The sequence below is a fragment of the Aspergillus ibericus genome (genome assembly GCF_003184845.1).
Source record: "Aspergillus ibericus CBS 121593 unplaced genomic scaffold BO80scaffold_33, whole genome shotgun sequence".
In the NCBI taxonomy this organism is placed as follows: domain Eukaryota; kingdom Fungi; phylum Ascomycota; class Eurotiomycetes; order Eurotiales; family Aspergillaceae; genus Aspergillus; species Aspergillus ibericus.
In genome coordinates this window covers 127,408-140,585 of record NW_020292131.1, presented here as the reverse complement: position 1 = coordinate 140,585, position 13,178 = coordinate 127,408, and the positions used below count along the sequence as shown (strand labels likewise).

The window sequence follows — 13,178 nt, the reverse complement described above, 5'->3', positions numbered from 1 at the left end:
AAACTACCCTATGACTTTATGGTATCACAGGTTTCGAATATGGTATTATGCTGAACGACGCAACCCCTTACTCTAACGGTAGTAGTAGAGCTTATATCGGATCAGTCATGTTCTCTATCGGCCCCTAGTGCCTGGAACAATTGCTTTAGCCTTCACCTCCAGGTCATCATCGCTCTGAGAGTCGACAGCGCTAGCTACGTCGTGCAACCGTACGTGGTCTTCTCACCCGTGGGATCCATCGCGGCAGGAGGCCTGATCCGCTCAATTTTGTCTCTGCCTAGGCCCCCTACTAGCCACTATAGACTTGAAAGTTAACGTAGCGCCCGATGATGACTTCTTACAGTATAAATAAACCTTGCAAGTTTGAAGTTTATTACGATATTAAGTTAATTTGTCTGCTCAATGGCCTATGTACTAATCCTAAAATGTACTATGAAATGCAGGATGGGATCACCTCTTCGATAAACAATAGGAGAAAACGTGCTATTTGGAGTACGTACATGCTTCATGAGTTGTCGCCGATGCCTGATCCGGGCCCTTTGTCGACCCTAGACGTCATGTTGCTTATCTCCGACGATGACATGGCGGGGATGATTGGGGAAACAGGGACGCCACGACTGGGCCTCCGCTGAAGTGAAATAAGCACTGAGAGGCGTGGTCTGCGAGGGAGGTCTCGTCATTGGGGACAGCGTGGACAGGTGGGATGAGGAGTAAAGGTGCAAAATCGCACGTAAACAGGATGGAAGTGAAATGGGTGAAAGACTGCGGGGCGTGTTCAGTAAATGTGACCTTCACTAAGCGAGACCTTAGCAATTGAAAAAAGAAAAAAACAAGTTCAGGCAGGTCCAACCTGTGTTACTTATTCTTCACCCGCGCTTCTATTCAGGGCAGAGTTCTGGATGGACAGCTTGGCCCTATCGCAGCCGAGGGGTTGGTACTATTGCTTCCCATCTACAATCATCTGTGTTGAAGGAAACTAAGAATAAAGTGTTGACGAAATGGTGACTTTCCGTTGTTAGACTGCTCATTGGGCTACGAGATATCCCGGGTTGCTTTTGAGCACCTCGCTTTTGAAAAGCTCTACAAAATTATAGGGCTTCTGGCAAAGCTTATCAAGGATAATATGTCAATTCAAGAAGTAGAAGACATCGAAAATTGATGCCCTAAGGCCAAGCATAACTAGCCGACTGTTGAAGTCAGCTGAAATGAGCGATGTTGCGACTCGCTCGTGCCTGTGGAGGGTTAAGAGTCGCATCAGGCCTGCGTTACTGTTGAACGGCATAAGGCAAGTCAACTCCCTAGGGGATGAGACGGAAGTCTCCAGACTCGGCGTAAATAGTGTTGGGATCGCCACACGCAGTGGCCCGGATGCGATAGGGGCTATAGGTCATAATCGTCATTTCAATAAATCTCAACCGGTATCCTACGAATGGGGTCTACCACATACGTTGTTCGAAGAGGGCCTGGACAATTTGGGGGATTAATTGTTATGCAACCCCCACCATCAGTTATAACGCGCGTTCGGAGGTCGAAGATCTGCGGAGGGAATTCAATAAAGTTGGTGAGGAAGAGGCAGAATTGCGGCGGGTCCGTTCTAGAGAATGGGATTGTTAGCTGGGGTTGGACTTCCTTCAGGAATGGGTTCATCGGTTCCTTACACGACAGCTTCCCAGCAAAACCTGATGGGTTGGCTGCAGCTAACGGTGTCACCGGCGGCTGGCTTGGTGATTCGGATGGCGCTGACGGTCGTCAGGAGGGCGGCGATGGCAACAGAGATAAGATGCATGATGGGATGGTGTTTGTCTTGATATTCGGTGTTAGTGTTGTGACCGGATGCTTTGAGAGTAGTTGATGCTCACTGCAGTATATGCTGTCTTGACCGAAATGGAGGTGAGATCCACCCTTATTATACAAATCGTCTCTTAGATTGCCCTAATTGTCCAGGCCGTTGAGTAGGCCTATCGGGGGATAATGACAGTCAGGGGACCTATGTCTTCTCTAGGCACTGCCACTCTCATCATGAAGGAGCACTTGTATGGATGAAGCAGAACGCGATATTTACTTCATAGCCGTACACTGATGCTCTAAAAATCGTTATTGGGAAGCGCAGCATGCTACGTTTCACATGTTGCCTACCAGGGCGGGAAAGAAGGCTCAGATACCAATGGCTAGGATGGTTGATATAACTCATGATACCTCGTATAATCTTCCATTGAGACTTTATTTTATGATTGGCGAGAATTCTCAGGCCTCCCAACCTTCCTTCAAAACGAATACGGACACGAGTGGAAAGGATCTATATCCGAATCGATGCCATGGCACTACGGCTATTCGGGGGACTATCCTAGCAAGGTTGCCAATATCGTTCTTGTCATCTGACAAGGACTGGGCCAAATAAGCTGCTTGGAGAAATCATCTAAGAGCCGAATATAACCGGTGATGGAACATCTGAACTATGCCATGCATACGACCCTTGCCAACAAGCGCTTTGTTCCCATGTTTGAGGAATGATAGGTGGCCGACGATGTCAGACGACGAGCCGTGGTCGTACGGCTTTCGGCTATGCATTGCCACCTGCCAGAAAAGGCCAATCAAATTTCATCCCGAAGTAAGGTTCCCTATGACAAGGTCTATCTAATCGTAATGATGGATCTACTGCATTAGGCAGTGTTACATGAGATCCTCGTGGGGTATTTGACCCGCGATGTATACTTTCATCTCCTACGCAATTTATCTTTCTTGATTTCGAATTCCCCGAACCTTAGAAAGTCTCACTTCAACACGATTCGATGCCATCTTGAGATTTAATTTTTTGACGGCTTGAGACTCACATCAAGCTGTCATGTTTAGATTCTAATCAGCATATGCATTAACGAGGGTACTTTACATGCTATATAAATGGGGCTCGGCGCTGCGAAACCCCATGCTTTTTCCCGCGGAACGGATTACCAAGTCGACGGTTGGCTACTGGGACTTCCCTTTGTTGCACAAAGCACTGCCTGATCGTGGATCCAACCAATACGTCTAGAGACAGGAGTTGGGCGATGCTCCACGGGGTATCCCCAATGCAAATGGTTATTCAATTTCTTCGCGACTTGTTCCGTCCGTTATAGATTCGGAATAAATCCATGTTCATGATCGAGACGGCTTAATCTTCTCCTCGCACTCGATCTTGGACGCGGACAACAAAGTTGCCCTCTTGCCTTTGCATCCCTGTCCAGCAGGCCCCTCTCCTTGATAAAAGACCCAAAAATGAAGGCCTTTTTGACCTGTCTAGCACTTTGAGCCTGGTACGACTTCCTTTCTCCGCAGAAGGGGCCAATTGCTCTTCATATTATGCATCGAACACTATCGGAGTAGTTATCAGTGCTCTGATTATTTTCTCTGTGATGTTAAATGGCCCTATTTCTAGTAGCTAGGGGTGTGACAGTAATTAAACAGTGTACAGACTGGTTCTAAGCTAAGCATAAGACAGCTGGGAGCCGTGTTGGTGGAATACTCTATATGTCTCTCTCCAACTAGCATTCCTATATAGGATACATAATACATCAAATACTCCTTCTTCAGTAGGGCGAGCCGGTAGCATGTTAATTCAAGTTGCTTCTACTGTAACAAAATCATCCTAGAAGTATTATAGATTTCAAGAGTACCTAGGTTCATTATACACTGTCAGAATGATAGCGATACGGAAGAGCAGCGGCATGTATTGCTGATAGATCGATATCCCGCTATTGCGATCAGTCGAATCCAGAAGTCCAAGAAGTTTGATGGATTAGGATAAAGGGCACCTGAGTCCGTGCTTCGGCCACAAGGTTGAAGAAAAAGAAAGACAAGTTTTGCGGTGTAGGAAATCGCGAAGGGGTGACGTGCATATATTTGCTAGAGACATCAATATGGGAGACTTGGTCATTTCAACGTCAGCAATGATTGAATCTCTTCGGCGAAAGAATATGAAGACTAGGAATAGAAAAACTGGCAATGCTCGACCAATGTTTATTTGGTTGTTCCTATAATTATGAGCGCTCCGACTAGAAAAATCGAGCTACTATTGCGTTAGACCGATCATGAAAGGTTATTGCAACCCGGATATAAAGCGAACATACAGGTTCCACTCCAGTCCTGTGCGGTTTAAGATCGATATAAAAAGAGGCAGTTATTCTAGGATTAATCTAGCTGTTAGCGGGAAAGAATTTTTGAATAGACGATGCAAAGTGGCTGGTTATAAACACTGTTGGATGGCTGAAGATGCCCATCCAGAAGGGGAGAGTACCTGATCACTAAGCTCCACCTCATACAAATATGGGCCCAGAAGAGGGGATACAGCTCCGAGGGGGTCAGAAATTAGTGCGACAGGGTCAGACCGGTGCTGGAAAAACAGCTCGGACAGCTTCAGAGAATTCCTGACACTGCATGAGCCTTCCACGTGACTGAGCTCATCCGGTGTCAGGAATTCTCTGACCCCCTTGCAACTGGGACCCTCCCAGAAGAAGGCCTAAGCCAAAAAGAAACGAACAAGGAAAGAAAACTAACGCCAGTCAAATGAATAGGGGTTCGCATTGGGTAGGGTGAACGGCAACCCTATGTCAAGGATCGGCTTAATCGCAGATGAGGATGAATGCCACCACCAGGAGAATCTGCAGCCAGAGACCGACCGGGAATCCACTCAATGCATCGGCCCCTGACAGGACGGGCCGGAAATCTCTTCCTAGTGCCTACGCCACAGTTGCATCCCCACTTGCCGCATTGTTAGTTTCTGCCCAACGGTTAGCCAGGGGCACTATCGCAGTCAGGCACTGCCGTCCCACTTTTTTCTGCACGTCACTGGGCTTTTGACCCGATTTGTCCACATTGACGAGCCTCGAAAGTTCTGGATACAGCTTCCATGGTGGACGCTCAATCGATTATACGCTCGCATTTCTGGTCGAGGGGATCTCAAACTACCGATTTCTTCCTGAGATCTACACATCTTCAACTGGTGTTCCCAATCAACGCCAAAACAAACTCCCGATAGCAATGCATCGCTCCGTAGCCCAACAAAGAGAAACATAAAGAAAAACGAATAAACAGGGCACCAAGTAACAAATGCCACCACCATGACATGCACACGCCCAGACTCCAACACCAACACCCCATCAAAACACCGTAATCAAGAAGACCCAACCTTCCTCCACCGCATATAGTACGCCAAATTCTTCCACAACCCATAGACAAACGCCCGCAAGATCGACAATGTAACCTCCGACCACCCCAGATCCTCCAATCCACGATCCCATTGCCTCTTAATCACGCGTCCGAAGAGCGAAGATTCCAGCTCCTGCCCTGTGATCCGGATTGCATGCTCTCCATGAGTGATCACATAGTAGATCGGGCCGGAACTGTCAATGCACACCGCGTACGGACTCTCCATCGGTCGCCAGCGGAGACGGGCCATGAAACGTCGGATGACTGCTTTGGTGACTCGCCACCCGTGTCCGTATTCGAGGAGCCCGGTAATTCCCGCGTGGAAGCCGAGGAGTTCTTCGAAGGAGACGAGCATTTGTTGGGAAGGGGTGCCGACGTGGTAGATCCCGGCGGATTCAAATTGGATTGTGAAGGCCTGCGTGGGTTGGAATGTTAGATGGAGGGTCTTTGCTTGGATATCAGGAAGAAGAGCACAGGGTAGAGGATGCTTACCATAATGTAGATGTGGTAGGGATAGTGAGAGAAGGACAGTCCGGATAGGATGCTGGCATTCCACCACAGCTTGGTTATATGGTCTGATATAAAACAGCTCAAAGTCCCTGACAAGGTGGGTCTGGATGAAGGATAGTGGGTTATTCACATCTTGAGCGTTCGGATCTTGTGATCTTGATCAAAACCTAGTTCTGATACTCCTATTGATGGGGGCCTGATAGCTGTGGGACCCACCAACGATTGCTGCCCAACCTGTAGGGGGTCGGTCGGAAAGGATCTTCAGCTGAAGTGCCTGGGAGCAAGGGATGCATTTTAATATCCGACTGTCGACAATGGTTAAAATGATCTAGGGCCTTCTTTCATAGGTTCGAAATGGAGGTTCTAATCCTCCAATCAACAATCCTATTTTACTTGGTCAGATCTCATCATGCATCAACTACTCCATGATCTGTGCTCTGCCTTCTAAATATAGACCTGCATATGCGCCACACGTCTCCACCGGTTCTCAGGCTACTGCCATTGGACATCATCGAGTATCTGATGTACATTATTTCAATGATGCACCACTAGACGCTTTGCACATTGGAGTTATCATGATAGATGTAACCTACAATTCTGGACCCTGAGAGTTGACCGCGAGAGTTTGAACGATTAGTCCTGCAAGAAACAACTACTTCCCTCCTTGGTCGATCTAGCCACTCTTGATGCCTCAGGCGGTCGTTTCTGACAGACTTTTTACATCATGGCTAACCCAGCATCTGGGCACGATGCTTCTGTGGTGAAATCTCAGTGAGACGCACTGGGCTCTCAGATTAATCATCTCAGTGGAGGCGGATCCATGTTCAACAAGGGCACTTTCCTGGATGAGCAATAAAATGGGTCGTAAGTGAGCCGGTCACATTTCATCGGAAAAGCAAGAATGCCAGAGAAGAATGATGTCGATGTCTTATTCAAAATCTGTTATCTAGCCAGATTGCTTAGGGAGCCCGGTCAAATTTGACAATCTAGGCACCTCTCCTCCATTGTTTGCGTGTATTGTGGGCGTAGGTTCAATACAGGATAATATAGATAGATTACGTTATCTATAAAAAAATGAGAATTAATCAGGGAGTTGAAACTGTGAGATTCACGGACTAATAAGAAGTGTTAGGGCTGAAAACTTGCCTAGCAGGACTGAACCTAGACTTGCTCAGCGCTAGCGCGCTTCACAAATCACTCACTAGTCCTCTGTGCAAGTAAAACTACCTTATTCGTCCAAGCATGTTAACATCTGACCATGTTTTATAATGCAGCGTGAAATGAAAGGATCGCTAATTTTACCCCTTTCTCTAAGATCAGTCAAGAGTACTATGAATTGAAGAAAGATAAAAGAAAGAAAGGTGTGAACAACCACCATGACATGCCAATTTGGGTGGTTAATGTGGGGAATTATGCAACATTCATGAAGATGCTTACCAATCTATCAAAGCATTCTGCATTGGAGTGATCCAATTGCGATCGATGAGTGTGCCATAAATAGTGCCTGTGGGTCCTTTCACATAATTCTGGTCCAATCATCTTTCTGGATCTTATGCCGCAAAACCGAATAATCGGACACAGACTAGCAGCTTTATGGAATAATGGACCGGAGAATTAAGACCGGACCATCAGGGACGTCCGGCTAAATGTTCCGCCGTGCTGCAGTGGCCGGATTGGCTACCTCCATTGTTCCTGTCGTTTGCTGAGAGATAGGCCGCCGATGGTGTGGTATACAGGTATCGTTGGGTTTTTTCCTGCTTTATGATCATGAAGTAATGATTAAAAGAATATCACAGGGACATTAGATATCAAGATCCACATATGCCAAAAGGAATATATCCCTTCTTAGCCTCGGGCGTAGAAGGTAGAAATAGCATGTCTCAACATTAGACATGCATCGAGTGTCTGCTTGGCAGCTAACACTGCATTGTGCGTCATGATCGTTTGCTTTCGCAGCGGTGTGTTTGTATTGGCAGAATACCGAACAAGTAGGCGGTCTAGAGTGCGAAAAGGGGGAATCTTGTCTGCCAACATGCTTCCTTCACTTCTGTTCTATTCCTTTCTTTCCTTCCATCTACTCCGTACAAGCTCGACAACGTATAAACCTGGGCAAAATGCAGTTCTCATACATGCACATGCTACAGCCATCTAGTAGGTTGCTCAGGAGCAAGGCAATCGGAGACCTGTCTTAGAATACGGCGACCGGCATGTGGAAAGTGACGCCTTTGACTCCTGACTTGATTTTGGGTCATTGGATTGATTCACTCTGATTGCAGAGCGTATACGAAGTAGAATACGCAGCGATCAAGATTGATGCCGCCGCATGAATTTCCTGATTAGGAAGGTACCTCGGTAATTGAATTAGTAAGCGGAGATATCGTAAACCATTGCACAAAGCTGAAGAATCAGGCTATATACAATCATTCGGGTCGTCAATGGCTGGACCTCGGTGCCTTTCACTAACGATCAGCCCCCCGCGCGCTTGTGTGTTTTCGGCCGTAGATATTCCGTTCTTTCCCTCTCATCCCTGGGAATTTCGGGCAGGTGCCCCAGCTTGGGAGGGTCCGAGGAGCTTGGAAGCTTAATGGCACGGGCAGCTCCGTGCTCGGTATCTGGGAAGACCGTTGATGTGGCTGGGGTTTTAAGGTTTATGGGTTCACGATGCAGACCCTCCACGTTTCATCCCCTGTAAGTCATGCCTTTGCGGTATTGACGTCACTTGAAGCCTCGGTGAAAGTCAGTCCATCCGGCGCAGCCATTGCCGTGTGCTGAAGATGGTCGGATATCATGAACTAGACCTGGCCTATCTGGCTACCTATAGTGCAGAACCATCGTGGCCAGGTGGAGGTATGAAAATAGAGCTCACCAGACGAGCCTATTCAAGCAGCAAGCTAAGCACATGTACCAAGGGGCCTCGTCCGTACCGGGTGTTGGAAAGCTTGGTTGATTTCAGGCGTATTCGGTCCGCACCGAGCAGCGTAAATATATACCGTTTAAGAGTTGCGTTCCAATGTGCTTTTGTTGCTTTAACGGACCCCTGAGCAGATCCAAGGGGTCTTGAAGTAGGTCCGCTGCATGCATTGGATGACAGCCCATATTTGGACCATAATACATCACCCCAAATTGTAGTGTAAAGGTCATTGAGAATAGCCTCGAGGATTTTATTGGTAGTTGATCACTAAATAGATTCTGTGAGCTTTTCGTTTTCTGAGAAGAGATAACAAAAGAATAATCACTGTTCAATGAGTAATAAATAAGTCTTCAATAAGCCGGTGAGGACTCTTTCTACCGCGGGAGCGTGGTGGCGGTGAAAATTGTGAATAGGAGCCCAAATCAGTATAGGCGATAATAGTTTAATGGATTTAAGAATCGAAGATAGGTCTCGACCTCCATACATTTGTGAAAACTACGAGGATTAGGCCTCTCACATTACTCATCTTCCGTGAGTCAGGTTTAAAAGTGATGCGTGTTCCAAGTTAAGTGACTTAGAATTATAAAGTTTTGCCAGATAACCTAGCTGGTAGTAGCTCTTTGACCTGGTACGGTTCACCTCAAAGCGCACTTAGAATGGCTCGTGACATAGACACGAGGCTTTGGTCCAAAAATGGCTCCCGCCCTAGCCTAGGGCGACCTAGTGTGCCTGAAATAAGGATCTGCGCTTGTGCCGCGATCCTCCACTGGGTTAATCCGCTGACCCACCGCAAACCGCCGGCCGAACATAAACCGTTCACTTTAGTCGGCCCCGAGCTCTTCCCCTGAGTGGGTGCGGCTTAACAACTGGTTCATATCTTTGGCTGGCAGCAGGAACCACTAACGGCAGGATTGATGTCTCAACCGAGACTTCAGGCGGACGTTTCAGAGAGCCCAGCTGGCGCTCACAATCATATCTACGATCCTCCTTTTTCATCAGGGGTAGTGGAAGAGATATGAAATCCCCCCAGGTTGTGGGACAAGTACTGGAGACGGGTACCCAGACGAGTCAACTTCAGAGTTCACAGTATAGGCCATCTGACCGCAATCAGATAGATGCATCACGGTCCGATAGAGTCAGATCGATCAACCTAGGCTGAGCAAGTGTCGGCCGGATTTGCTCCGTTTAGCTAAACCCCTGTCACCTCCCGGAATTATGGGTCTGCCTGTGCCTTGCAGGTCGATCACCTTTTTTTCCGTCGGCGATCATGTTCTTCGTTTGTCGCGCAAACACTGCTAGACTGTCCACTTAGGTGACTTCACATTAATTGGTTCAGCTGAGGCGCCGCATGAAGAAAATGTAGATAAAGCGCCAGTGAAGCTCACCTGCCAGCCGTCTTGAGCCATTGGCGTGCCATCGAGGCCTTTGTCCTCAGACCATCCTCTACTAAAATGAATTACTCAATGCCTCTTGTCGGGCACAGCTTGGCCATCTTCATCTGCGCGGCAGTAATGATGGGGGTGAGTATCATGGCGGTCGCCTTGCGCACGTTTGTTCGTCTTTACTCGGTCCATGCCTTTGGGTGGGACGATGCCCTGATGGTAATCGCATTGGTAAAAGTCCTAACGCTCTATCAAGTGGGACGTGTGCTGATGCTCATCTAGGCATTCTTCATAGCTCTGGACGCATGCTGGATGGTTGCCTCCAAGCGAGGAGTTGGCCACAAGAACGAGGAATTTACCAATATTGAAACACTAGAGCAAGCACTTCGAGTATGCCTTATACCTCCTAGTACCGGGGAGCTCAACCTATAATATTGTTCACAATCTAATGACACCTGTTTAGTGGTGGTGGATCTGTCAAACGCTCTATAGCTGGTCTGCCGCTATCGCCAAAACATCCATTTCTGTTGCGCTACTCCGACTAGCCGTGCACAAAATGCATCGCATTATTCTCTGGACAGTCACTGGTCTAGTGATTCTGGCCGGGCTGATGATCTGGCTGGTCTTCCTCGCCGGCTGCCAACCGATCTCTCATTTCTGGTTCTATGTCAACCCAAATCATCATGGAAGATGCATATCGCGACAAGTCCTTTTGGATCTTGGCTATGTGTACAGTTCTCTCATCGTGTTCTCCGATATAACGCTCGGAATAATGCCTGCTGTTCTGCTGTGGGATCTTCAGATGAATCGTTGGACGAAGGTTGCACTAGGAGTCGTCCTCGGCTTGGGAGCCCTGTATGTGCACCCATTTTCAATAGATACAGCCAAGCGTTAACCTTCTTCCAGAGAGAGCGTGGCCGTAATCATCCGAATCCCGTACCTGCACACATACGACGACCCCAACCTTCTCTGTCAGTCAACCTAGTGCACCCTTTCTTCATGATAGTCCTAACCCCAGCAGATGCTACCTATCAAATCGACTTCTGGTCAATCATTGAGATCGGAATTGGTATCACCGCTGGAAGTCTCGCCACCCTCCGACCACTACTCCTCTTGTTTCTGGATACCCGTTCCTACTATGCTGGCACTTCCCCCGCCGCAAAACGCGGCAAAAGCCGTGGCGAACAAGCACACCCCCTTTCGAGCCTGACAAAAGATGGTCAACGGAGGCGATTGAATGACCCAAACATTTGGCCTCCGGACTTTGCAGGAAATAAGACGCACAGTCGCTTGGTCACAATTGTTTCGTCCAGGTTGAGCTTTGCCGGTAGTAGTCAGGAAGAGTTGGACCTGGACAGAAGGCCATGGCAGGGCCAAAATCAGGTTAATATCTCCACGACATTCAAGATATCCGAGGGAGGGGCAGAAGGAGCGGCGGAGATGATATGAATGAATACCTAATATGCTACATGGCGTCTAATTACATTTGAAAGTTCTATTTTTTCAACTCTACTTCTTGCATACTGAATATATATCTTTGAACACCCCAAGTTACCAATGATACAATTTAATGAAACTTCCCTCAAAGAGCAAGGAACTGTATTGTTCCACTCTGTCTCTGCCAATAACTTGAATATAGGGCAGATGCGGCGGTTATATCCGCCCTGATGGCCAGCGCCACCAATCATCGCGGACAGAGATCTCGCCATATCGGGTCAATCTTATCAGATATGCTCCGTACAACAGTAACAGAAATTGAGGCAACACGAGAGCCTAAATAGTCTTCGGTGTCTCAGTTATAATACCCGGGGCTAACCAATCCATCAGAATGACCTGACTGCATAATCAACAATGGCTTACTTCAGCCCAGTACTGCCCGGGCGGAGGGCATGGCGAAGCGAGGGCGGAACAGTGGGTGGCAGGTCTAGCCGGCCCGCAGCCTAGATGCAATGAACCAATCATATGCTCAGACTCGAAATATCCAAAAAGCATGATCATGGCTATAAAAGGACATGTTTGCCCTCGCATTCAGTACATCATTCAAGCAGAAGCTCCAATCTGATCATTCTTCACATTAAGCTCCGAAAGCCTCAATCATCTCCAGCATGTCTACCACCTTTGATCTTCGCAACCCCGGACGCCCGATCCACGTCGGAGTTGTCTTGTTGAACACGCAAGTTACTATCCACAATATCACACTGGCACACAGCTAAACCATCTATGAAGCGTGACCGAGCACCTCGACATAGCCCCCGTCGGCTTCTTCCACAACATCAGCAGGGACTTCGTCAAACACCTCCCCGACGCCGTCATATCCGAAGATCTCAAAACCCAAGCCCTAGACTTCACCACCCACTGGGTAACCGAAGACGGCACCACTCCTGGTGCCCTGAGCGGAAACCTCAATGTGATCCCAACGGTACGCAATCCTACCACTCTCCACACCACGACCACCACCTAACCACCACCCCTAGGACTCCTTCACCACCTGTCCCCCACTCGACATCGTAATCATCGGCGCCGGTCAAATCGGCTACCAAGCTACCGCCACAGAGATCGACTACCTCCGCAAATGTTATGCAGAATGCTCCGCGTTCCTATCCATTTGCGGCGCATCTGACTCCCTCCTAGCGACTGGGATTCTGCAAGGTAAGGTGGCGACGGGGCCGAGATTCTCCCTGTCGTTGTTCCGACAGATGGCGCCGGGGACGACCTGGGTGGAGAAGAGATGGGTGCGTGATGAGAAGATCTGGACTACGGGGACGTTGTTGAATGGGCTGGATGCGGTGGCGGCGTTTGGGAGGGAGATGTGGGGTGGAGAGGGGACTTTGGTTGAGCATATGATTCGGACGGGGTACTTTCCGACGAGGAATGTGGATTATGAGGATGAGTTGTGAGGTGGGATGTGAATGAGGGCATTGACATGGGTCACGTGATGGGTCAGGCCGTCTGTTTTGTGTAGGCAGTTGGCAGGTACGGAGTACTGACAATCTTCCTCATATATATTGAACAGCCGACCTGTTATGGTACGAAATTCCTCTCATGCCTGAGTATTCCGAGATATGTATCCTTGCAGTGGTCTGCTTACTGCTCTCAGTAGAGTATCAAGGGCGCATTGGCGCTATTCCCAGTCGGGAAGTCTCCCGGCTAAACCTGCCATCCGCATGTGGGGTCGTCTCGGGTTTCCCTCCGCC

General features: G+C 48.3%; 4 protein-coding genes across 4 annotated transcripts; 2 read left to right on the top strand and 2 right to left on the bottom strand.

Moving 5' to 3' along the window:
* Nucleotides 1-1,298: 1,298 nt before the first annotated feature.
* BO80DRAFT_447114 (uncharacterized protein) lies at nt 1,299-1,786 on the bottom strand (the record flags this gene model as incomplete). The annotated part of the gene is made up of 3 exons (XM_025721587.1): nt 1,299-1,380; nt 1,448-1,594; nt 1,659-1,786. 3 exons carry the CDS (start codon nt 1,784-1,786, stop codon nt 1,299-1,301), a joined length of 357 nt encoding a protein of 118 aa, XP_025573077.1.
* A 3,360-nt stretch (nt 1,787-5,146) lies between these two features.
* Nucleotides 5,147-5,805, bottom strand: BO80DRAFT_411792 (uncharacterized protein; the record flags this gene model as incomplete). The annotated part of the gene is made up of 2 exons (XM_025717989.1): nt 5,674-5,805; nt 5,147-5,596 (listed from the first exon to the last, which is right to left on the bottom strand). The coding sequence occupies exons 1-2, from the start codon at nt 5,674-5,676 to the stop codon at nt 5,147-5,149; spliced, it is 453 nt and encodes a 150-aa protein (XP_025573076.1). The 5' UTR covers nt 5,677-5,805.
* A 4,248-nt stretch (nt 5,806-10,053) lies between these two features.
* On the top strand, nt 10,054-11,520 carry BO80DRAFT_479214 (pectinesterase precursor; the record flags this gene model as incomplete). Its single annotated transcript, XM_025723293.1, has 5 exons — nt 10,054-10,215; nt 10,267-10,374; nt 10,448-10,839; nt 10,891-10,955; nt 11,006-11,520. 5 exons carry the CDS (start codon nt 10,054-10,056, stop codon nt 11,431-11,433), a joined length of 1,155 nt encoding a protein of 384 aa, XP_025573075.1. The 3' UTR covers nt 11,434-11,520.
* A 569-nt stretch (nt 11,521-12,089) lies between these two features.
* Nucleotides 12,090-12,881, top strand: BO80DRAFT_495307 (class I glutamine amidotransferase-like protein; the record flags this gene model as incomplete). Its single annotated transcript, XM_025723937.1, has 3 exons — nt 12,090-12,157; nt 12,211-12,403; nt 12,459-12,881. 3 exons carry the CDS (start codon nt 12,090-12,092, stop codon nt 12,879-12,881), a joined length of 684 nt encoding a protein of 227 aa, XP_025573074.1.
* Nucleotides 12,882-13,178: the final 297 nt, after the last annotated feature.